This window comes from Drosophila arizonae, chromosome 3 (genome assembly GCF_054131065.1).
Source record: "Drosophila arizonae isolate 15081-1271.41 chromosome 3, UAZ_ARI_1.0, whole genome shotgun sequence".
Lineage (NCBI taxonomy): Eukaryota > Metazoa > Arthropoda > Insecta > Diptera > Drosophilidae > Drosophila > Drosophila arizonae.
This window is the reverse complement of record NC_142923.1, coordinates 32,052,732-32,078,993: the sequence shown is the minus strand read 5'-3', so window position 1 is coordinate 32,078,993 and position 26,262 is coordinate 32,052,732. Positions and strand designations below refer to the sequence as shown.

Here is a 26,262-nt window from a genome sequence, read left to right as displayed (position 1 = left end):
AGCTGGTTGAGTCAATGCCTCGCCGTCTGGCTGAGGTGTTAAAACAAAAAGGGTATCCTACAAGATACTAACAACTAACAAATTCCAGCGCTGTACGTAGCAAACTTAAAATGTACGCAGACTTTTGAGGTGTCATTTTTTGGTAATGTGTTTTGTTTATAATTTTTTTTAATATTAGGTTTAGTTTTATTAATAAAATGAAAACATAATTATGTTAATAAATACATGAAAATTGTTATACAAAAAGCGGTATTGCCGTAAGTCTTCTATATTAAATACTATATATATGTAAACTTAGAAATAGGGGTTTGTTTGCCAGTGTACGCAGAGTTCTGCGAGCAAGTGTATATACTCTGGTTGCCAGCGTTTGGGCTGTGAATGAGTCTTCTGCTTTCGGTATCGCCCGATTGCAACGTTCTTACTTGTTGTAATTACTACAGACGATTCATTAAGAACTTCGCCAACTATTCTCGTCACATAACAAAGTTATGCAAAAAATATGTCAAATTCGAATGGACGGCAGATTGCCAAAACGCCTTCGAACATCTAAAATCGGCATTAATGAATCCAACACTTCTCCAATACCCAGACTTCAGCAAAGAATTTTGCAATATAACGGATGCCAGTAAGCAAACTTGTAGAGCAGTCCTGACCCAAAACAAAGATGGACTTCAACTCCCGGTAGCATACGCATCAAGATCTTTTACTAAAGGAGAAAGTAATAAAAGCACAACAGAACAGGAACTAACAGCCATACATTGGGCAATAACGTACTTCAGGCCATACATTTATGGTAGACACTTCACTGTCAAAACAGATCACAGGGCACTCACATATCTATTTTCAATGACAAATCCGAGCTCCAAACTCACCAGAATAAGACTTGAACTAGAGGAATATAATTTTACTATAGCATTTCTAAAGGGAAAAGACAACTACGTAGCCGATGCGGTATCTAGAATAACTTGCAGCCTGCAATTCGAGCCGGGGTATACAACATTAGTATGATTGTTTACTGTTATCCTCCAATAAGAAACTGCAGCAAATGCCTGTTCGCTTGCATCTACAAATGTATGCAACTCCACATCAGCTTCATTTGATAGAAAATGGGGTGAGTAGCATCTTCCTATCTTGAAATTCTTGACCTTTTCGATTTGGAGCATCCATTGCTTAAATCGAACGAATAAATCCTCGGGCAATAAATCATTCCAGTCTATTCCAAGTCGCCACACTGCTTGCATCAAATGGATCATAGATTGACATCACTAAACTGAGCAATTGTCGTTTAGATGGACACTTAATCCCTCTTACGATGTCCTTATCCACCTTATTTAACTTCAAGTCAAATACGAAGTTGTCATCTGTGCTTTGCCAATGCATACCCAAAATCTTATCAATGGCCTCAACGTCCATTTTAACCGTTCGTATCCTTGTTTAATTTTGCTTGTACTTCCGTTGAATTTGATACAAAGCCTCTCAGTTCGAAATGCGCCATTTTGTGTACTCGACATACCTCTTTGCTCATTTCACATGCTTGTTCTTCAGATTGAAAACTAGCAATATAATCGTCCACATAGTGTTTTGAGTGTATCGCGTCGATCACTTCATCCTTATATTTTACAGCTTGATACGCATTTACATTCTTCACGTATTGAGCGCAGCACGGTGAGCACGAAGCGCCGAATATCATAACCTTCATCTTATAGGTATCGACTTTTCCGTTTGAGCAGTTACTCCTCCATAAAAATCTCAAGGAGTCTTGATCTTCTTCTCGTACTGATACTTGAAGAAACATCTCTTTTATATCCGCGCATATTCCAATCTTGCCCTGTCGAAATTTATATAATATCTTCGGTAAAGGCGGGTTCTCATCTGGTCCTTTCAGCAATTTGGAGTTCAATGACACTCCGTTGACCATTGCAGCCGCGTCAAATACCAGCCGTATCTTGTTTGGTTTATTAACATTGTATACAGAGAAGTGTGGTAGGTACCACGTCCTCGGACCAACCTTTTCTGCATCTTCGTTCGACATTTTTATTGCATATCCTTTTCTAACAAATTCCATGAGAGCATCATTATACTCTGTGAACTTTCCATTACGTTCCAATTTATATTCTATAGCCTTTAATCTCTTTAAAGCTGCATTGTAACTATCCGGAAAATGTACATCATCTTCAGACCATAAGAGACCAGTTTCATAAGCTCCCTCAAGCCGCTTTGTAGTTTCCATCAATATTTTCCGAGCACGCTGCACAGTTACAGATTCCAAAGCTTTCCCAATCGCTTTTACTCCAAAATTTTCTGTTGAAAAATAATCAGACATAAGTTCATGCAAATTTGACTCATCAGCATTTTCTTTAATATGTGTATAAAATACGATTAGCAATAATGGTGACTGGACTTGTTTCTGCGAACCCATCGATCCATAAACAAGCCATCCTAACTCCGTTTTTGCTGCTAACAAGTTGCTATCCAGATTGATACTTCTCGATGTTGATCCTAGATGACAATTATTTATCCCAATTAGAATTGTGGGATCTGCATTCATATATCCGCCCAATGGGATATTTCTTAGCTGTTTGTATTTATTTTTCAATTCTTGCAGATCTACCGTCTGCAGAGGTAGCTTCAAGTCCGGGACTGTATTTGCTTCAAACCTCATCCATTTTCCATTCCCTCCTGGGGCTCGTATTCTCAAGTGACAGCTCATTGACTTTACATTAGTCGCATGACTACCAATCTAGTTAAGCGTAAGATCAGACCTTCTCTGATTCACTCCCAGCTGACAAGCAAGTTTCTCATTTACGAGTGATGCCGATGATCCCTCGTCTAGAAATGCATATGTTTTCATTATTAGGTTATTCGGACCCATAACCTCAACTGGCAAAACCTTAAATAACAATTTCGACCCTCCATGGTCAAGCTTATTTATGGCTGCCTTCGCGGCGCTATTAGTAGACACATCTTTCATAATTACATAATGCAGTGACTTATGATGTAGCTTTATACAACCATCCTGACCGCAACTACGTTTCTTCTTGCATGTCGTCAAACTGTGTCCTCGGTTCAGACATCCAAAGCAAACTCTCAATCGTTTCACCATGGACCACCTTTCCTTTGTGCTTGCTTTGTTAAATTCGTCGCATTTCTGAATCGTGTGATCTCCCTCGCACTGATAACATTTTATCGACGAATTAACATGTCTCGTTGGCTGCTCAGTAGTTTGATATATCCTCTGTGTGTTGGCTGGACCACTCCTTGATTGTGTCCTTTGACTATTTATAGTTGTTGCTGCTCGTGCAACGCTTCTCGCCACGCCACTGAGCCAATCAGTGAAGTGTCTTAAGTCTGCATATGGGCGAATAGATGCTGCATAATCTATCCACTGAATCCGTTTCGTCATTGGCAGCTTCTCCACGAGTTGCTGCAGAAGTACAGGATTGTGCAAATGCTGCACTGCATTTGCTGACTGTAAAAATACTACCAAATTCTCAACTTTAGACGAAAAATGTACCAAACGTTCCAAATTATTCTCATTAACCGGACGAATCTCACCAATCAACTCTAATTGGCTTTTTATGAGTAACTCCGGGCGTCCATACATAAATTGTAGACGTTCTATGATGCGTTCCACATTGATCGGGTTTATTAGAAGACCTTTTACTTCTTCCTTCGCCGGTCCCTTCAAGCTCTTTTGCAATCTGAGCAAGTTTTCCAAGTTAGAGTATCCATACGCTGCTGATGATTCTCTAAACATAGTTACAAATACAGGCCAGTCTTCAGCATTTCCTGTAAACTCTGGCAAATCAATTAACTTATACAACGGTGAAGTACGTGGTATACTCATGTGTGTTCTATTCTGTTCTTCTCTATCATTTGTTCTGCGACCCCGTGCAGCCAAGTCTACTAGATCGCAACCCCGAAATCTGGATAGGGGACTCCACATCTTGTACCAAAGCCATAAGCTCCATGGGCAGCTGCACCAGCTCCATACGAGACGCCATACACGCCTCTCAGATTCGGTATACCAGGTTTCACGCCGCCACCAGTTGGCGCCGCTTGCTGCACAGCTTCAGACGAGACGCCATACACGCCTCTCCGCTCATCTTGATTGTCACATAAGTCACCCAGTGTGACTCCTTGACAATCCACGTTGGTCACATATGCAGCTCCATCTCTTCCAGCTTCTGTTTCAACCATGCCGCCACCAGTACGCGCATCACCTTTGCCCATACATTTGGCACGATCATCATCATTTGTATCGAGTCGATGAGAATTCCCAGAACCAGTGCTTCCATTTGCTGATACCACCTCGTGCGTATCCAGTTTCGATGTAGGCGTGACGTTTACTTTTGATGTTGCGCTTCCATGTAAGCCACCAGCATCCATAATAGCAATTATTGGGCCGCTTAGCATAGTTAATTGCTTAATTTGCTCTAATAAGCTTTTAACCAAATCATTATTCATATTGTTATCTTTCTCTTTATTAATAACAATATCATTATCATTTGCATCCATTTCAAATAATTCATCTAACTTGTCGTTTGTCTTCTTATTTTCTTTCTTCTGCTTTTTTGCGCTTCTTAAAACCGACATCTTGCTTCAGCTATGTACTCAAAGCGTCGAAAAAACACCAATACAGACATACATGCACGTTTGTATGTGTCACTGTATTGCGCCGAATTTCACAATTCCATGTAATTGCGATCCATATATTCCAATAGCGACGGCAGATAAAATAAGACTTTGAGCCAATACAGACACACATGTACTTATGTATGTATCACTGCATTGCTCCCAATATCACAATTCTATATAATTGTGATTCACATCCAAAAAACGGCAACAAATAAAAATAAAACTGTTGCTACTCTTGCTAGCAAGTAATTTCATTTTATTACATCACGAAAATAGAATAAGTTTTAGTCGTTTTCTTTAGTTTTTCCATTGGTTTATTCCATTTGTCCATAGTTATATTCAATATTTCACGCATTAATCTTATTTAAACATAATTAAATGATCGTTAAACAAATAAACGTAAAACTTGTAAAATTTATTTTTATGTGTTGTGCTGCCGTTCTTCAGCTCTTTCTTACGACTAACTGATCGACATATCGAAGCTTGAGACCAGGGCTGCGACCTATTGATAACTTACTGGGGTGCAATAGATATCTAATTCGAAATTAACGTTTGATATATTTTAATTCACAACACATACATTAAAAATTTGGAGACTCTAGCAATAAAGGTGTAGAAGATATAATTTTATAACTGGTTTTCGATAAGGGTTTTTATCGATAAAAAAAGATCGGGATGATAAACTTGATATGCGCGCTGTAATTACGGACATTTAAAAAAAAATTTGAAGTCTCTAGCTCTTATATCTTCTGAAATCGACGCGTTCATACATACGGACAGACGGACAGATAGACGGACAGGGCCAAATCAACTCAGCTCGTCGCCCTGATCAAGAATATATATACTTTGTGGGGTCTGCCACGCCTCCTTCTCCCTGTTACATACATTTCAACAAAACCATTATACCCTGATTTCCCATTGAAAATGGGTTCAGGGTATAAAAATAACACAGTAAAGGTTCGAACCTCCCCTACTCTAACATTACTTGCGTCGCCCTTAGCACCCGCGCCACTGCTTTGCTCGAGCAATCAGTTGCTAAAATAGAATAGCTTACTAAGAGAGCGTCTTCAGACAAAACTACAGTAACGGCTAGAAAGTCCAGAAATCAATCGAAATTCTAAGAATGTGAGAAAAGGCGCGCTTCTGTCTGTACGCATAGAATAGACGATGAGTGTGTGCACAAGCATAGGAAAATCGCGCTGATCTGCTGTTAGCTTGAAGCCGGTATCCAATATATGGATATAAATATATAATAAAAATCAAAATTGTATAAATTATATATGTATGTAATTTGAATGCAATAGCTATCGATGATTTTCCAATTTTAATGGCATCATGCCGTGTTTTTTGCTGCACATTAGACTTGAAAATTGCACTATATACTCTGGTTGCCAGCGTTTGGGCTGTGAATGAGTCTTCTGCTTTCGGTATCGCCCGATTGCAACGTTCTTACTTGTTGTAATTACTACAGACGATTCATTAAGAACTTCGCCAACTATTCTCGTCACATAACAAAGTTATGCAAAAAATATGTCAAATTCGAATGGACGGCAGATTGCCAAAACGCCTTCGAACATCTAAAATCGGCATTAATGAATCCAACACTTCTCCAATACCCAGACTTCAGCAAAGAATTTTGCAATATAACGGATGCCAGTAAGCAAACTTGTAGAGCAGTCCTGACCCAAAACAAAGATGGACTTCAACTCCCGGTAGCATACGCATCAAGATCTTTTACTAAAGGAGAAAGTAATAAAAGCACAACAGAACAGGAACTAACAGCCATACATTGGGCAATAACGTACTTCAGGCCATACATTTATGGTAGACACTTCACTGTCAAAACAGATCACAGGGCACTCACATATCTATTTTCAATGACAAATCCGAGCTCCAAACTCACCAGAATAAGACTTGAACTAGAGGAATATAATTTTACTATAGCATTTCTAAAGGGAAAAGACAACTACGTAGCCGATGCGGTATCTAGAATAACTTGCAGCCTGCAATTCGAGCCGGGGTATACAACATTAGTATGATTGTTTACTGTTATCCTCCAATAAGAAACTGCAGCAAATGCCTGTTCGCTTGCATCTACAAATGTATGCAACTCCACATCAGCTTCATTTGATAGAAAATGGGGTGAGTAGCATCTTCCTATCTTGAAATTCTTGACCTTTTCGATTTGGAGCATCCATTGCTTAAATCGAACGAATAAATCCTCGGGCAATAAATCATTCCAGTCTATTCCAAGTCGCCACACTGCTTGCATCAAATGGATCATAGATTGACATCACTAAACTGAGCAATTGTCGTTTAGATGGACACTTAATCCCTCTTACGATGTCCTTATCCACCTTATTTAACTTCAAGTCAAATACGAAGTTGTCATCTGTGCTTTGCCAATGCATACCCAAAATCTTATCAATGGCCTCAACGTCCATTTTAACCGTTCGTATCCTTGTTTAATTTTGCTTGTACTTCCGTTGAATTTGATACAAAGCCTCTCAGTTCGAAATGCGCCATTTTGTGTACTCGACATACCTCTTTGCTTATTTCACATGCTTGTTCTTCAGATTGAAAACTAGCAATATAATCGTCCACATAGTGTTTTGAGTGTATCGCGTCGATCACTTCATCCTTATATTTTACAGCTTGATACGCATTTACATTCTTCACGTATTGAGCGCAGCACGGTGAGCACGAAGCGCCGAATATCATAACCTTCATCTTATAGGTATCGACTTTTCCGTTTGAGCAGTTACTCCTCCATAAAAATCTCAAGGAGTCTTGAAGAAACATCTCTTTTATATCCGCGCATATTCCAATCTTGCCCTGTCGAAATTTATATAATATCTTCGGTAAAGGCGGGTTCTCATCTGGTCCTTTCAGCAATTTGGAGTTCAATGACACTCCGTTGACCATTGCAGCCGCGTCAAATACCAGCCGTATCTTGTTTGGTTTATTAACATTGTATACAGAGAAGTGTGGTAGGTACCACGTCCTCGGACCAACCTTTTCTGCATCTTCGTTCGACATTTTTATTGCATATCCTTTTCTAACAAATTCCATGAGAGCATCATTATACTCTGTGAACTTTCCATTACGTTCCAATTTATATTCTATAGCCTTTAATCTCTTTAAAGCTGCATTGTAACTATCCGGAAAATGTACATCATCTTCAGACCATAAGAGACCAGTTTCATAAGCTCCCTCAAGCCGCTTTGTAGTTTCCATCAATATTTTCCGAGCACGCTGCACAGTTACAGATTCCAAAGCTTTCCCAATCGCTTTTACTCCAAAATTTTCTGTTGAAAAATAATCAGACATAAGTTCATGCAAATTTGACTCATCAGCATTTTCTTTAATATGTGTATAAAATACGATTAGCAATAATGGAGACTGGACTTGTTTCTGCGAACCCATCGATCCATAAACAAGCCATCCTAACTCCGTTTTTGCTGCTAACAAGTTGCTATCCAGATTGATACTTCTCGATGTTGATCCTAGATGACAATTATTTATCCCAATTAGTATTGTGGGATCTGCATTCATATATCCGCCCAATGGGATATTTCTTAGCTGTTTGTATTTATTTTTCAATTCTTGCAGATCTACCGTCTGCAGAGGTAGCTTCAAGTCCGGGACTGTATTTGCTTCAAACCTCATCCATTTTCCATTCCCTCCTGGGGCTCGTATTCTCAAGTGACAGCTCATTGACTTTACATTAGTCGCATGACTACCAATCTAGTTAAGCGTAAGATCAGACCTTCTCTGATTCACTCCCAGCTGACAAGCAAGTTTCTCATTTACGAGTGATGCCGATGATCCCTCGTCTAGAAATGCATATGTTTTCATTATTAGGTTATTCGGACCCATAACCTCAACTGGCAAAACCTTAAATAACAATTTCGACCCTCCATGGTCAAGCTTATTTATGGCTGCCTTCGCGGCGCTATTAGTAGACACATCTTTCATAATTACATAATGCAGTGACTTATGATGTAGCTTTATACAACCATCCTGACCGCAACTACGTTTCTTCTTGCATGTCGTCAAACTGTGTCCTCGGTTCAGACATCCAAAGCAAACTCTCAATCGTTTCACCATGGACCACCTTTCCTTTGTGCTTGCTTTGTTAAATTCGTCGCATTTCTGAATCGTGTGATCTCCCTCGCACTGATAACATTTTATCGACGAATTAACATGTCTCGTTGGCTGCTCAGTAGTTTGATATATCCTCTGTGTGTTGGCTGGACCACTCCTTGATTGTGTCCTTTGACTATTTATAGTTGTTGCTGCTCGTGCAACGCTTCTCGCCACGCCACTGAGCCAATCAGTGAAGTGTCTTAAGTCTGTATATGGGCGAATAGATGCTGCATAATCTATCCACTGAATCCGTTTCGTCATTGGCAGCTTCTCCACGAGTTGCTGCAGAAGTACAGGATTGTGCAAATGCTGCACTGCATTTGCTGACTGTAAAAATACTACCAAATTCTCAACTTTAGACGAAAAATGTACCAAACGTTCCAAATTATTCTCATTAACCGGACGAATCTCACCAATCAACTCTAATTGGCTTTTTATGAGTAACTCCGGGCGTCCATACATAAATTGTAGACGTTCTATGATGCGTTCCACATTGATCGGGTTTATTAGAAGACCTTTTACTTCTTCCTTCGCCGGTCCCTTCAAGCTCTTTTGCAATCTGAGCAAGTTTTCCAAGTTAGAGTATCCATACGCTGCTGATGATTCTCTAAACATAGTTACAAATACAGGCCAGTCTTCAGCATTTCCTGTAAACTCTGGCAAATCAATTAACTTATACAACGGTGAAGTACGTGGCATACTCATGTGTGTTCTATTCTGTTCTTCTCTATCATTTGTTCTGCGACCCCGTGCAGCCAAGTCTACTAGATCGCAACCCCGAAATCCCACATGCCCCGATACGTTACCATACATGCTGGCTTCAACAAACGATTCATCTGGATAGGGGACTCCACATCTTGTACCAAAGCCATAAGCTCCATGGGCAGCTGCACCAGCTCCATACGAGACGCCATACACGCCTCTCAGATTCGGTATACCAGATTTCACGCCGCCACCAGTTGGCGCCGCTTGCTGCACAGCTTCAGACGAGACGCCATACACGCCTCTCCGCTCATCTTGATTGTCACATAAGTCACCCAGTGTGACTCCTTGACAATCCACGTTGGTCACATATGCAGCTCCATCTCTTCCAGCTTCTGTTTCAACCATGCCGCCTCCAGTACGCGCATCACCTTTGCCCATACATTTGGCACGATCATCATCATTTGTGTCGACTCGATGAGAATTCCCAGAACCAGTGCTTCCATTTGCTGATACCACCTCGTGCGTATCCAGTTTCGATGTAGGCGTGACGTTTACTTTTGATGTTGCGCTTCCATGTAAGCCACCAGCATCCATAATAGCAATCATTGGGCCGCCCTTTGCTGCACCAACTAGTCCATCGTTGTCGCAAACTGCATTCTGCGAAGCTTGTAGTTCTTCCAGTATGCCCTTCTGTTCCGCTTGAGTATTCTGCATCGTTGACACTTGCATAGTTAATTGCTTAATTTGCTCTAATACGCTTTTAACCAAATCATTGTTCATATTGTTATCTTTCTCTTTATTAATAACAATATCATTATTATTTGCATCCATTTCAAATAATTCATCTAACTTGTCGTTTGTCTTCTTATTTTCTTTCTTCTGCTTTTTTGCGCTTCTTAAAACCGACATCTTGCTTCAGCTATGTACTCAAAGCGTCGGAAAAAACACCAATACAGACATACATGCACGTTTGTATGTGTCACTGTATTGCGCCGAATTTCACAATTCCATGTAATTGCGATCCATATATTCCAATAGCGACGGCAGATAAAATAAGACTTTGAGCCAATACAGACACACATGTACTTATGTATGTATCACTGCATTGCTCCCAATATCACAATTCTATATAATTGTGATTCACATCCAAAAAACGGCAACAAATAAAAATAAAACTGTTGCTACTCTTGCTAGCAAGTAATTTCATTTTATTACATCACGAAAATAGAATAAGTTTTAGTCGTTTTCTTTAGTTTTTCCATTGGTTTATTCCATTTGTCCATAGTTATATTCAATATTTCACGCATTAATCTTATTTAAACATAATTAAATGATCGTTAAACAAATAAACGTAAAACTTGTAAAATTTATTTTTATGTGTTGTGCTGCCGTTCTTCAGCTCTTTCTTACGACTAACTGATCGACATATCGAAGCTTGAGACCAGGGCTGCGACCTATCGATAACTTACTGGGGTGCAATAGATATCTAATTCGAAATTAACGTTTGATATATTTTAATTCACAACACATACATTAAAAATTTGGAGACTCTAGCAATAAAGGTGTAGAAGATATAATTTTATAACTGGTTTTCGATAAGGGTTTTTATCGATAAAAAAAGATCGGGATGATAAACTTGATATGCGCGCTGTAATTACGGACATTTTTAAAAAAATTTGAAGTCTCTAGCTCTTATATCTTCTGAAATCGACGCGTTCATACATACGGACAGACGGACAGATAGACGGACAGGGCCAAATCAACTCAGCTCGTCGCCCTGATCAAGAATATATATACTTTGTGGGGTCTGCCACGCCTCCTTCTCCCTGTTACATACATTTCAACAAAACCATTATACCCTGATTTCCCATTGAAAATGGGTTCAGGGTATAAAAATAACACAGTAAAGGTTCGAACCTCCCCTACTCTAACATTACTTGCGTCGCCCTTAGCACCCGCGCCACTGCTTTGCTCGAACAATCAGTTGCTAAAATAGAATAGCTTACTAAGAGAGCGTCTTCAGACAAAACTACAGTAACGGCTAGAAAGTCCAGAAATCAATCGAAATTCTAAGAATGTGAGAAAAGGCGCGCTTCTGTCTGTACGCATAGAATAGACGATGAGTGTGTGCACAAGCATAGGAAAATCGCGCTGATCTGCTGTTAGCTTGAAGCCGGTATCCAATATATGGATATAAATATATAATAAAAATCAAAATTGTATAAATTATATATGTATGTAATTTGAATGCAATAGCTATCGATGATTTTCCAATTTTAATGGCATCATGCCGTGTTTTTTGCTGCACATTAGACTTGAAAATTGCACTATATACTCTGGTTGCCAGCGTTTGGGCTGTGAATGAGTCTTCTGCTTTCGGTATCGCCCGACTGCAACGTTCTTACTTGTTGTAATTACTACAGACGATTCATTAAGAACTTCGCCAACTATTCTCGTCACATAACAAAGTTATGCAAAAAATATGTCAAATTCGAATGGACGGCAGATTGCCAAAACGCCTTCGAACATCTAAAATCGGCATTAATGAATCCAACACTTCTCCAATACCCAGACTTCAGCAAAGAATTTTGCAATATAACGGATGCCAGTAAGCAAACTTGTAGAGCAGTCCTGACCCAAAACAAAGATGGACTTCAACTCCCGGTAGCATACGCATCAAGATCTTTTACTAAAGGAGAAAGTAATAAAAGCACAACAGAACAGGAACTAACAGCCATACATTGGGCAATAACGTACTTCAGGCCATACATTTATGGTAGACACTTCACTGTCAAAACAGATCACAGGGCACTCACATATCTATTTTCAATGACAAATCCGAGCTCCAAACTCACCAGAATAAGACTTGAACTAGAGGAATATAATTTTACTATAGCATTTCTAAAGGGAAAAGACAACTACGTAGCCGATGCGGTATCTAGAATAACTTGCAGCCTGCAATTCGAGCCGGGGTATACAACATTAGTATGATTGTTTACTGTTATCCTCCAATAAGAAACTGCAGCAAATGCCTGTTCGCTTGCATCTACAAATGTATGCAACTCCACATCAGCTTCATTTGATAGAAAATGGGGTGAGTAGCATCTTCCTATCTTGAAATTCTTGACCTTTTCGATTTGGAGCATCCATTGCTTAAATCGAACGAATAAATCCTCGGGCAATAAATCATTCCAGTCTATTCCAAGTCGCCACACTGCTTGCATCAAATGGATCATAGATTGACATCACTAAACTGAGCAATTGTCGTTTAGATGGACACTTAATCCCTCTTACGATGTCCTTATCCACCTTATTTAACTTCAAGTCAAATACGAAGTTGTCATCTGTGCTTTGCCAATGCATACCCAAAATCTTATCAATGGCCTCAACGTCCATTTTAACCGTTCGTATCCTTGTTTAATTTTGCTTGTACTTCCGTTGAATTTCATACAAAGCCTCTCAGTTCGAAATGCGCCATTTTGTGTACTCGACATACCTCTTTGCTTATTTCACATGCTTGTTCTTCAGATTGAAAACTAGCAATATAATCGTCCACATAGTGTTTTGAGTGTATCGCGTCGATCACTTCATCCTTATATTTTACAGCTTGATACGCATTTACATTCTTCACGTATTGAGCGCAGCACGGTGAGCACGAAGCGCCGAATATCATAACCTTCATCTTATAGGTATCGACTTTTCCGTTTGAGCAGTTACTCCTCCATAAAAATCTCAAGGAGTCTTGATCTTCTTCTCGTACTGATACTTGAAGAAACATCTCTTTTATATCCGCGCATATTCCAATCTTGCCCTGTCGAAATTTATATAATATCTTCGGTAAAGGCGGGTTCTCATCTGGTCCTTTTAGCAATTTGGAGTTCAATGACACTCCGTTGACCATTGCAGCCGCGTCAAATACCAGCCGTATCTTGTTTGGTTTATTAACATTGTATACAGAGAAGTGTGGTAGGTACCACGTCCTCGAACCAACCTTTTCTGCATCTTCGTTCGACATTTTTATTGCATATCCTTTTCTAACAAATTCCATGAGAGCATCATTATACTCTGTGAACTTTCCATTACGTTCCAATTTATATTCTATAGCCTTTAATCTCTTTAAAGCTGCATTGTAACTATCCGGAAAATGTACATCATCTTCAGACCATAAGAGACCAGTTTCATAAGCTCCCTCAAGCCGCTTTGTAGTTTCCATCAATATTTTCCGAGCACGCTGCACAGTTACAGATTCCAAAGCTTTCCCAATCGCTTTTACTCCAAAATTTTCTGTTGAAAAATAATCAGACATAAGTTCATGCAAATTTGACTCATCAGCATTTTCTTTAATATGTGTATAAAATACGATTGGCAATAATGGTGACTGGACTTGTTTCTGCGAACCCATCGATCCATAAACAAGCCATCCTAACTCCGTTTTTGCTGCTAACAAGTTGCTATCCAGATTGATACTTCTCGATGTTGATCCTAGATGACAATTATTTATCCCAATTAGAATTGTGGGATCTGCATTCATATATCCGCCCAATGGGATATTTCTTAGCTGTTTGTATTTATTTTTCAATTCTTGCAGATCTACCGTCTGCAGAGGTAGCTTCAAGTCCGGGACTGTATTTGCTTCAAACCTCATCCATTTTCCATTCCCTCCTGGGGCTCGTATTCTCAAGTGACAGCTCATTGACTTTACATTAGTCGCATGACTACCAATCTAGTTAAGCGTAAGATCAGACCTTCTCTGATTCACTCCCAGCTGACAAGCAAGTTTCTCATTTACGAGTGATGCCGATGATCCCTCGTCTAGAAATGCATATGTTTTCATTATTAGGTTATTCGGACCCATAACCTCAACTGGCAAAACCTTAAATAACAATTTCGACCCTCCATGGTCAAGCTTATTTATGGCTGCCTTCGCGGCGCTATTAGTAGACATATCTTTCATAATTACATAATGCAGTGACTTATGATGTAGCTTTATACAACCATCCTGACCGCAACTACGTTTCTTCTTGCATGTCGTCAAACTGGGTCCTCGGTTCAGACATCCAAAGCAAACTCTCAATCGTTTCACCATGGACCACCTTTCCTTTGTGCTTGCTTTGTTAAATTCGTCGCATTTCTGAATCGTGTGATCTTCCTCGCACTGATAAAATTTTATCGGCGAATTAACATGTCTCGTTGGCTGCTCAGTAGTTTGATATATCCTCTGTGTGTTGGCTGGACCACTCCTTGATTGTGTCCTTTGACTATTTATAGTTGTTGCTGCTCGTGCAACGCTTCTCGCCACGCCACTGAGCCAATCAGTGAAGTGTCTTAAGTCTGCATATGGGCGAATAGATGCTGCATAATCTATCCACTGAATCCGTTTCGTCATTGGCAGCTTCTCCACGAGTTGCTGCAGAAGTACAGGATTGTGCAAATGCTGCACTGCATTTGCTGACTGTAAAAATACTACCAAATTCTCAACTTTAGACGAAAAATGTACCAAACGTTCCAAATTATTCTCATTAACCGGACGAATCTCACCAATCAACTCTAATTGGCTTTTTATGAGTAACTCCGGGCGTCCATACATAAATTGTAGACGTTCTATGATGCGTTCCACATTGATCGGGTTTATTAGAAGACCTTTTACTTCTTCCTTCGCCGGTCCCTTCAAGCTCTTTTGCAATCTGAGCAAGTTTTCCAAGTTAGAGTATCCATACGCTGCTGATGATTCTCTAAACATAGTTACAAATACAGGCCAGTCTTCAGCATTTCCTGTAAACTCTGGCAAATCAATTAACTTATACAACGGTGAAGTACGTGGCATACTCATGTGTGTTCTATTCTGTTCTTCTCTATCATTTGTTCTGCGACCCCGTGCAGCCAAGTCTACTAGATCGCAACCCCGAAATCCCACATGCCCCGATACGTTACCATACATGCTGGCTTCAACAAACGATTCATCTGGATAGGGGACTCCACATCTTGTACCAAAGCCATAAGCTCCATGGGCAGCTGCACCAGCTCCATACGAGACGCCATACACGCCTCTCAGATTCGGTATATCAGGTTTCACGCCGCCACCAGTTGGCGCCGCTTGCTGCACAGCTCCAGACGAGACGCCATACACGCCTCTCCGCTCATCTTGATTGTCACATAAGTCACCCAGTGTGACTCCTTGACAATCCACGTTGGTCACATATGCAGCTCCATCTCTTCCAGCTTCTGTTTCAACCATGCCGCCTCCAGTACGCGCATCACCTTTGCCCATACATTTGGCACGATCATCATCATTTGTGTCGACTCGATGAGAATTCCCAGAACCAGTGCTTCCATTTGCTGATACCACCTCGTGCGTATCCAGTTTCGATGTAGGCGTGACGTTTACTTTTGATGTTGCGCTTCCATGTAAGCCACCAGCATCCATAATAGCAATCATTGGGCCGCCCTTTGCTGCACCAACTAGTCCATCGTTGTCGCAAACTGCATTCTGCGAAGCTTGTAGTTCTTCCAGTATGCCCTTCTGTTCCGCTTGAGTATTCTGCATCGTTGACACTTGCATAGTTAATTGCTTAATTTGCTCTAATACGCTTTTAACCAAATCATTGTTCATATTGTTATCTTTCTCTTTATTAATAACAATATCATTATTATTTGCATCCATTTCAAATAATTCATCTAACTTGTCGTTTGTCTTCTTATTTTCTTTCTTCTGCTTTTTTGCGCTTCTTAAAACCGACATCTTGCTTCAGCTATGTACTCAAAGCGTCGGAAAAAACACCAATACAGACATACATGCACGTTTGTATGTGTCACTGTATTGCGCCGAATTTCACAATTCCATGTAATTGCGATCCATATATTCCAATAGCGACGGCAGATAAAATAAGACTTTGAGCCAATACAGACACACATGTACTTATGTATGTATCACTGCATTGCTCCCAATATCACAATTCTATATAATTGTGATTCACATCCAAAAAACGGCAACAAATAAAAATAAAACTGTTGCTACTCTTGCTAGCAAGTAATTTCATTTTATTACATCACGAAAATAGAATAAGTTTTAGTCGTTTTCTTTAGTTTTTCCATTGGTTTATTCCATTTGTCCATAGTTATATTCAATATTTCACGCATTAATCTTATTTAAACATACTTAAATGATCGTTAAACAAATAAACGTAAAACTTGTAAAATTTATTTTTATGTGTTGTGCTGCCGTTCTTCAGCTCTTTCTTACGACTAACTGATCGACATATCGAAGCTTGAGACCAGGGCTGCGACCTATCGATAACTTACTGGGGTGCAATAGATATCTAATTCGAAATTAACGTTTGATATATTTTAATTCACAACACATACATTACATACGCACACACACGCACGTACGCACACACAGGCACGCATAAACACGCATGGGCTGCAGTGTGCGCTTACTATGAGAACTTAATTGTTTAATAACTTGTTTTTATGCACGTACGATCTTCATGAAACTTTCAGATTATGATTATAACATGAATATGCATGTAATTGCCAAAGCACAAGTCTCTAGTATTTTAAATACGCTTTTTACAAAAGTGATGGTGAGGGGGTGAATTTAAGGGAGGGGGGTAAATTTTAACAAAAACCGAAATTGTATAAATTGCATATAAGCATACATTAAAAATTTGGAGACTCTAGCAATAGAGGTGTAGAAGATATAATTTTATAACTGGTTTTCGATAAGGTTTTTTATCGATAAAAAAAGATCGGGATGAGTTATCGATTTTTAATAATAAACTTGATATGCGCGCTGTAATTACGGACATTTTAAAAAAAATTTGAAGTCTCTAGCTCTTATATCTTCTGAAATCGACGCGTTCATACATACGGAAAGACGGACAGACGGACGGACGGACAGACGGACAGACAGACGGACAGGGCCAAATCAACTCAGCTCGTCGTGGGGTCTGCCACGCCTCCTTCTCCCTGTTACATACATTTCAACAAAACCATTATACCCTGATTTCCCATTGAAAATGGGTTCAGGGTATAAAAAGAAATAAAAACAATATTCAAACTTAAAAGTATTTAAACAACTTAAACCGAAAATCTTCAACAAATATAATATTAATATTATTATTGCATTGATACTAAGTACTTATGATGGAAAAATCCAAAATGAAATAACTAAAATTAAAATTTTTACAATTTATTTATGCGTGCGAGCTTTGAATTAGACTTGGGTAGCTCATGAGTGAGTGAGTTCACTGAACTGAGCCACTGAACTTGTTCTTTCAATATTACTCATTTTGGCACACTAGCTCGTATGACTCATTTTGCGTTCTTCGGAATTGGCGTTCGCCAAATTAACGTTCACATTTTTGAATGTCAGACTATCGATAGACGAAAATAATATCGAGGTATCGCCGTTTTAGAAAACCATCGATAGTACCATCGATTGTTTTGCATTCCTAGCGTCCGGTATCGAGTGGGCGTTGAGCTGCCGGTAATCCACACACATGTGTCATTCTCCTGTCTTCTTCCTGACCTTCCTGTGGGTACACTGTGCGGGCTCCTCGACGGCTTAATGGCTCCGAATCTGAGCAATTCGTCGACATGCTCGTTGATTACCTTCTGCATGGCCGGGTTCTTCGGGTAGTACCTTTGTTTGAGAGGCTTATCGTCTCGCATCCTGATGCTGTGATCCGCGACGTGAGACACCCCCTCGAGCTTCTCGTAGAGTGCCATCTCGGTCTCCAGAAACTCCTTCAAATTGGGTTTCAAGTCCTCCGGCCATCTCACGGGGGAAGGCCCTGCGTCGTCTTTTTCTTCCGGACCCACTGCTCCTTGTATCGGAGATGCTCTCCCGGTTTCTAGCCGCTCGTCTTCCTTCCTGAAGGCTAACAGATGTCCGGCGCCCTCTGCGATCCGGCGTCTGCCCGAGCTTTCCGTTTCTCCGACGGCGGAGTCCAGCTTGGCACCTCGGGGTTCAACCTCCTCTTACCTACACAGCTCGGGACGTCTAGCGACCACCCGTCCGCCAGCCTTATTCGTGACCGTAACTCCTGTGACTCTCCTTGAACCGCATTTCGGCGCACCCCGGTGTCGATTGTGGCGGTCATAATCTGGCCTCCAATACTCACCGCCGCGACGATCTTCCCTTCTTTTAGCCTCCGCGTCCCCACTACGCATCCGTCTGAAGGCAACACTCTTGTGTGCTCCTCCCTTTTCTGCCGCATCTTCGACAAATCAGCACCTGCGCGTTGCGACATTCCCTCGCGAAGTGCACATCTGTAGTACACTCGGTGCGGATCGAAATCGAATCCGGCATCCTGGGCCATCACGCGATGCACCGCCTCCGTGGGTGGCGTTGCTGACGCCGGGACGTGGTCCAAGCTTTTCCGCTCAACTCGCGGCTCTGGCACTTGTACGCCGCCAAGGCGCCCTCGAATGGCTCGCTCGAGTTCTTGAAGATTGCGAAGGTCTGGCTCCGACTTCTGCTAAGCGCGCCCTCCCATACCTTCCGCCCCTCCCCCCTGGAATGTATCCGCCCCTTTGGGAATTCGTTGAGGAAGGCCACTACCGCGCTGCTGCAGCTAGCGTTCCGGGAACGTATACTCAGCAGATTTGGAGTACCCAGGACATTCGTCTGCGACAACGGCGTTCAATTTACAAGCAGAAGCTTCAACGCTTTCATGGAATCCCTGGGGGTGACACTCCAATAAACAGCGCCTTATTCGCCGCAGAAGAATCCGACGGAGAGGGCAAATCGCACGGTAAAGACGATGGTAGCACAATATATCGAAGGCCATCAAAGCTCGTGGGACGAGCTGCTGCCTGAGATAACGCTGGCCGTCAACTCGAGTGTGGCCGATTCCACAGGCTTCACTTCTGCATTTCTAATGCTGGGGCGGGAGCCACGCCTGCCCGCCGCATTGTATGAAGCAGTCACACCCGGTTCTGCGACGAGAGAAATCCAGCCCAAGGCCAAAGAAGTTAGAATGAGGGAAATCTTCGACATAGTGCGCAACAACTTACAGCGAGCCTCGAAAGATCAAGGACGATATTATAATCTGCGTAGGCGCGAATGGAGGCCGAGGCCAGGTTCGTCAGTCCTGTTGAGGCAGCACTTGTTGTCCAACGCGGCGGATGGCTTCGCAGTACGAAGGCCCCATCAGGATCACTAGTTTCATCTCCCCCAACATCGTACGGCTTGCCAAACGCGGTGAACGCAAAAGACGGGTGGCTAACATCTCCCAGCTCAAGCCCTTCCACCACGACGGCGATGAGAGCGAAGGGGAATCGGATGACAGCCGAGGGAGCATGGACAAAGAATTCCAAAACACTGACGGCGACACACCCTGGGCAGACTGACGCTGCCCCAGCTGAAAATTGGAACCTCACAACACACACATACACAAACATTTACATACACATACACACACAAGCAAAAAAACGCATGGGCGGCAGTGAGCGCTTACTATGAGAACTTAATTGTTTAACAACTTTTGTGGACGTACGATCTTCATGAAACTTTCATGCCTCCTTCTGCCTGTTACATACTTTTAACAAAACCATTATACCCTGATTTCCCATTGAAAATGGGTTCAGGGTATAAAAATTATAACTTCAGTATCCATGAGCCTAAAGCTGACTCTCCTCTCTACAACTTATATACATATGTATGTACTGTAAAGTAGTAATTTTATAGCTGGGATAGATTCAGTCTGCCCAGGGTACTCTCACAGGAATATTTATTTAAAAAGTGTGAATGGGAGAATGTTTCAGTAATTGGGCTGGGAATAGGGGGAAAGGGGAAGATGATAATTAACCACCACTCACGTGTACCGTTTTTACCACCGTTTAGCCTTGAGTCCGCCGCCGTCTCCCATCGATCCTCCAGACATATCGCCCGCCTCCACTAAACACAGTTCCGCGTTCTTCGCCTTTTATTCCACTTTCACAAACCAAGTTAAAGACTTATATGCTACATTACAATCGCTTGGTAGCCACTCGCTGACCTTAAGAGACACTTAAACTTGACCGCTCTGCCCGGCGGTCACTCATCCACCCTTCGTCGTCCGACGACCTTTGCTGCTCAATCTCCACTAACTCTCGTTTTTCTTTCTCCCTCGCCCAGTGCTGTCATAATTTTTCGAGCATATAGAGCCAGATTGGCAAAAAAAAGAAGCTAAAAGAAGCTAAATTCAAGAAAAAATAAGCCAAAATAAAAGATGGGTTTAAAAAACACTATTTTCTTAATTAAATTCATTTATGATCATTCATTTGTTTTTAATTGTTTGATTCCTTCAACTATAGACAAGGAATCTCCACTTTCAAGAGAAATATTAAAATCAGGAACGTCGAAATCATTACTCCACTATCAACAGAGACGTATTTAATAACGACACCTAAAGCCATTAACGTAGAAATTATAGATATTTGTATATGCATATACATATATACAAATTATAAAGTATTCAATCTTTTAAAGAGAGGTCAGGTGTTTAATGAATAATTGTTATTTACCGAGCCGCTTTGTCACTTGATTTGTCCAAAACCAAAATAAATTTAACGCTTCCAATCTTATTTCTAAGATCCTCCAGAAAATGAGGAGCCAACGAATGTTTAATTATGTTGTACATTTAATACGGCATAGTTTAAATCGCTAAACGCTCATGCTGTCGCATATATTTTTTTTTTTTTTTGGCAGAGAATACCTAGGTTGTTGATGATGATGTGTGATTTGCCACATAGAGGAAATGTTCTGTTGGTTGTTGCTATGGTTTTTGTTGGAGCTTTCCCAAAATCAATTTTTTCTTTCTGTGCCCATCCAATTCGTGCACGTTAGTGTTTTTTTTGTTGACAAACAAGACCTGTTGCTCATATCACGAAATGATTTCGATAGATTGTATGATATAAAATCATGTATCGACACTTGTATTCATGATTTTTACTGTTGACAGCGATAAAAACAAAAGAAATCAAAATAAATAAATGAATATTAAATAAAGCTAAATTATTTTATTGAAAGCCAGAATTCCCGCAGCCCGCCGTTTTCGAATTTTTCCCGCAATGGGACTTTAAATAAAGCCAGATCTGACGGGAAAAAAGCTGAAATGACAGCCCTGCCCTCACCCAAAGCGCTCGACGTCGGCGACGTAACTCTCCGCTTAAAACTCTCCACGCAGGGTTGCGCCGCCGATCGCCGATAAATCATCAGCGCTTTGGGCGGCCTTTTCAAATACAAATTTAAATGCAAACTAATACTTCTTAATTTACTAACTTAACCACTAATTACTACGTCTAGATCTTAACAAACTAAACTTAAAAGAAAATCTATGACTCTAATTCAACATAAGAAATTTATTCTATACCAAAAATTCCAATTTAATACTTCATTTTTTCTCGCTCATTAATTCGACTAAACCAAAAACTACAACTTCAATTTAATACTTCATTTCCTTTTTCCTGTTGTTCATTAATCCAACTTAAAACTATAACTTCATGACAATCATCGTGAGGCGGTGATCGGCGAGCCGTCTCACAGTACCTAAACCTTATCGACTACCAATTCTATATCTAAGGCGTGAGCCACTAACCAGAGAACACATAGACCGGACACGTAGTGTAAAGCTTTTTGCACACTTTTTTTCGAGCGTCAACACCCCAGACAACTTCGTATTCGCTCGGCTCCCCACTTTTAGGTTTGGGTTACTAAAATATACGAAAGCACAATCATTTCGCTTCATGCGCTCGACCGAGATGGTCAAATGTTGAACAAAAGATCACTCTATGCTCAAAGTTTCCCTTGCTCTCTCTCTCTCTCTCTCGATACTCTCTGCTCTCTCAAATGTGTATATGTATGTATGCATGAGAGGCTCACGAAAATTGAAATTTCTTCGCAGCAAGAACCCATGCCTTCCTTTCTGTGTGAAGGGTATTCCGAACTCTTTAAGCAGTTTGCCATGCGTTTTCGTTATTATTTGTCGGAAGAGTATGAAAGCGTTGGTGCGCATAATGTATGTTTATATGTATGTGTATGCATGCGACATGAGCATTGACGTGTGCCTACGACAACTTAGAATTGTGTGAACGATTTTGGGTTTTATTTGAAGAGGCGCGCTTACATTTAAGTAGATGATTTTGTTTCAATGGTCGTGGGTTTGCCTATCAGAATGATATTTGCTAAAAATGTAGTACCTGATCAATCCCTGTGGCCAAATTGGAATGCGATTTTCGATCCCTTGTACCTGCACATACACAGGTGAAATTTACCTTTTTAATAAGAAGCATGTGTATGTACATACATACATATACTGGCTAAATGGACCCATTTTAAAGGGTGCATCTGTTAGATGTCATAAAAATCATACAATTAAAAAATACCTATAAAAGTAATAGGAAGTGCACTTGTTATTTTAATTAGTCAGCTACTTAAATAAAAGCGCTTCTTCAATTAAAACCCAAAATCGTTCACACAATTCTAAGTTGTCGTAGGCACACGTCAATGCTCATGTCGCATGCATACACATACATATAAACATACGCACATACATATAAAGGCACTAAAATGCTTCTACAATGATTACCCCATCATTTGTGAGCATCGCGGCCCCTGCGTACACACAATCAAACATATTTCTGTAAGTGTGAGCACTTCACAATATCGACCAAATTCAAATGCTAGGATTTCAAATTGCTACAGCCAGCAAGGGCTTTGCACACAGGCATACAAATGCTCATAGTACATGTAGCATACTGTAAGCGTGTGTGTGCATGCTCGTCGCGAAAACATTTTCATTATGCGCACCAACGCTTTCATACTCTTCCGACAAATAATAACGAAAACGCATGGCAAACGGCTTAAAGAGTTCGGAATACCCTTCACACAGAAAGGAAGGCATGGGTTCTTGCTGCGAAGAAATTTCAATTTTCGTGAGATGCTGCTTGTGCTCACAATGTGAGCCTCACATGCATACATACATATACACATTTGAGAGAGTAGAGAGCATCGTGAGAGAAAGAGAGCAAGGGAAACATTGAGCATAGAGGGATCTTTTGTTCAACATTTGACCATCTCGGTCGAGCGCATGAAGCGAAATGATTGTGCTTTCGTATATTTTAGTAACCCAAACCTAAAAGTGAGGAGCCGAGCGAATACGAAGTTGTCTGGGGTGTTAACGCTCGAAAAAAAGTGTGCAAAACGCTTTACACTACGTGTCCGGTCTATGTGTTCTCTGGTTAGTGCGTGAGCGCAATGTAAGGTGGGTCGTAGGTGAGCCATCTTACAACTTAATTATTGAAGTAAATTATGTACCCTAAAAGCTTTAAATGAAATGAAAGTACTGTTTTTATACCCTGAACCCATTTTCAATGGGAAATCAGGGTATAATGGTTTTGTTTGTTGAATATTGAATTTCATCACCATGTTTAGAAACACTCATGTTGCGACATATAGCAAAAGTTTGCAACATTGTGAAATTCATTTTCATGCAAAAGCAACATCGATCGTCATGTTGACTGTCGCGACGCTAGTCTAGAAACATTATGGGTCTGACGAATTTGACTAGCACGCGTTGAATGTTGCTGCGTCGTGATCTGTCTTGTTGCGATTCTTGACCTGTGTATATCGATGTGCTGTGCCGTGCTTAAATCAAAATTTAAGTCATAATACAAAGTAACAATTACTGTGTTCTTATTTCGGGCCTGGTTTTTTAGCAGCTTATGGGCCCAGGCACGAATAAGTAAAATAAATTAAAAGTTAAATATATAGATAATTAAAAGTTTTATTAGTGGTTCGAAATAAATACATGTATGAAATTTATTGGCAGTGCATATAGGTATACACATACAAACATATGTACATACATACATATACGCAAAAGAAATTGCGTCGAGCAGTGGACAGTTTTGTGTGTACAGACAAAACATAGCTAGATCAGTGGCGCCGCAGTTCTTGGAAAAGAAACAGCAATATATACATTTGTATATATGTGAGTGCATGCTGTATATTAGAAACGTGGTTTACACATACATACATAGCTAGCGCAGTGGCGCCGCAGTTCTTGGAAAAGAAGAATTCATGGAAAAAGTGAAGCGCAATATCAAGCCGTTTGACGGCGAAAAATATTCTATTTGGAAATTTAGCACGGAAAATAATTGCATCGGGTGCAAAGGCTGAGGAGGTGGACAAAGTGAGCCATTTATTGTTGACATTGTCGCTTTGCTATAATGGAATCATAACTGCTATTGAAACGTTGTCCGAGGAAAATATAACTTTGTCTTTTGTGAAAAATCGGTTGCTTGACCATGAAGTAAAATTGAGAGGTGATGCTAAAAAGCTAAAGCCAAGCAATAATAAAGAAAACGAAAAGCAGGTACAAGCAACATCAGTTGTACCACAGCAAGCAATCGCTTTCATGACAAGACGGGCGATAAGTCACTGTGCCATATGTGGCGGTGTGTCATTTATTTTGGACTCAGGAGCGTCTGATCACATCATAACCACCAAGAGTCTGTATGCTGATCATATTGATATGGAATCCCCTATTGGTATTGCAGTGGCAAAGTGTGGCAAATATGTAAATGCCACATCAAAGGCATAGTTAAGCTACGCAGCAGGAGCCAAGTCGATGTCACTCTGGAGGATGTTTTGTTTTGTACAGAAATTCCTCATAACTTGCTCTCTGTGAAGCGAATGCAAGATTCTGGAGTAACAATCGAGTTTCATCCAGGAGGTGTGAAGGCCACAAAAGATGGGCAAGTGATTCTGGAAAGTATTTGTGAGTAAAACGTTCCCATTATAAACTTTGAGCTATGCCATAGAGCATAGAGCAAAGAATATCGTTTGTGGCATGAAAGGTTGGGGCATTTAAGTAAAGGTAAATTTTTAAAAATCAAGAGACATAACATGTTTGAAGATAGTCATCTCTTGAAAAATGTACAAATTCATAATGAATTTGTGAAGCATGTGTAAATGGGAAGCAATGTAGATTTCCATTTTAAAAATCTAAAAATAAGGAATATATTAGAAGACCTTTGTTTATTATCCATTCCGATGTATGTGGTCCGATAACACTTTCTACTCTAGATGGCAAAAGTTATTACGCTGTATTTATTGATCAATATACACACTATTGCGTAACATATCTTTTGGCCCATAAATCAGATATTTTTGCAATGTTTAAAGACTTTATAGCAAAAAGCGAGGCTCATTTCAGTTTGAAAGTTGACAATCTATATATAGATAATGGAAGGAAGTATTTATCCAACGAAATGCGACAATTTTGTGTAGATAAGGGAATAATCTACCATTTAACAGTACCTCATACCCCTCAGCAAAATGGCGTTGCAGAACGCATGATAAAAACATTAACTGAAAAGGCTCGCACCTTGGTAAATGGCGCACAAGTGAATAAAATGTTCTGGGGTGAAGCTATTTTAACAGCTACTTATTTAATAAATAGACTCCCAAGTAGTGCAGTAAGGGGCCACAATAAAACTCCATATGAAATGTGGCACCAAACCAAATTTCAAATATTTAAAGGTGTTTGGTTCTATTGTGTATGTTCATCAAAAGGTGAGAAAAAGAAAGTTCGATGATAAAGCATCTAAAGCTATTCTTGTTGGCTTTGATCCATATGGTTTTCGACTTTGGGATTTAAGCGCAAGAAAGTTTGTGGTTGCAAGAGATGTTATTGTAGATGAAGCTACAATGAATTCTAGAGCTGATGCAGATTCTGGGTTCCTGAATGAGAATAAGAAACATGAAGCCCTGGACCTCAT

At 40.3% G+C, this 26,262-nt stretch overlaps 1 protein-coding gene across 1 annotated transcript; it reads right to left on the bottom strand.

Moving 5' to 3' along the window:
• Window positions 1-265: 265 nt before the first annotated feature.
• LOC149270100 (uncharacterized) lies at window positions 266-16,852 on the bottom strand. The gene has a single exon (XM_089463596.1). It carries the CDS (start codon window positions 16,229-16,231, stop codon window positions 14,216-14,218), a length of 2,016 nt encoding a protein of 671 aa, XP_089319722.1. The 5' UTR covers window positions 16,232-16,852; the 3' UTR covers window positions 266-14,215.
• Between the last annotated feature and the right edge of the window lie 9,410 nt (window positions 16,853-26,262).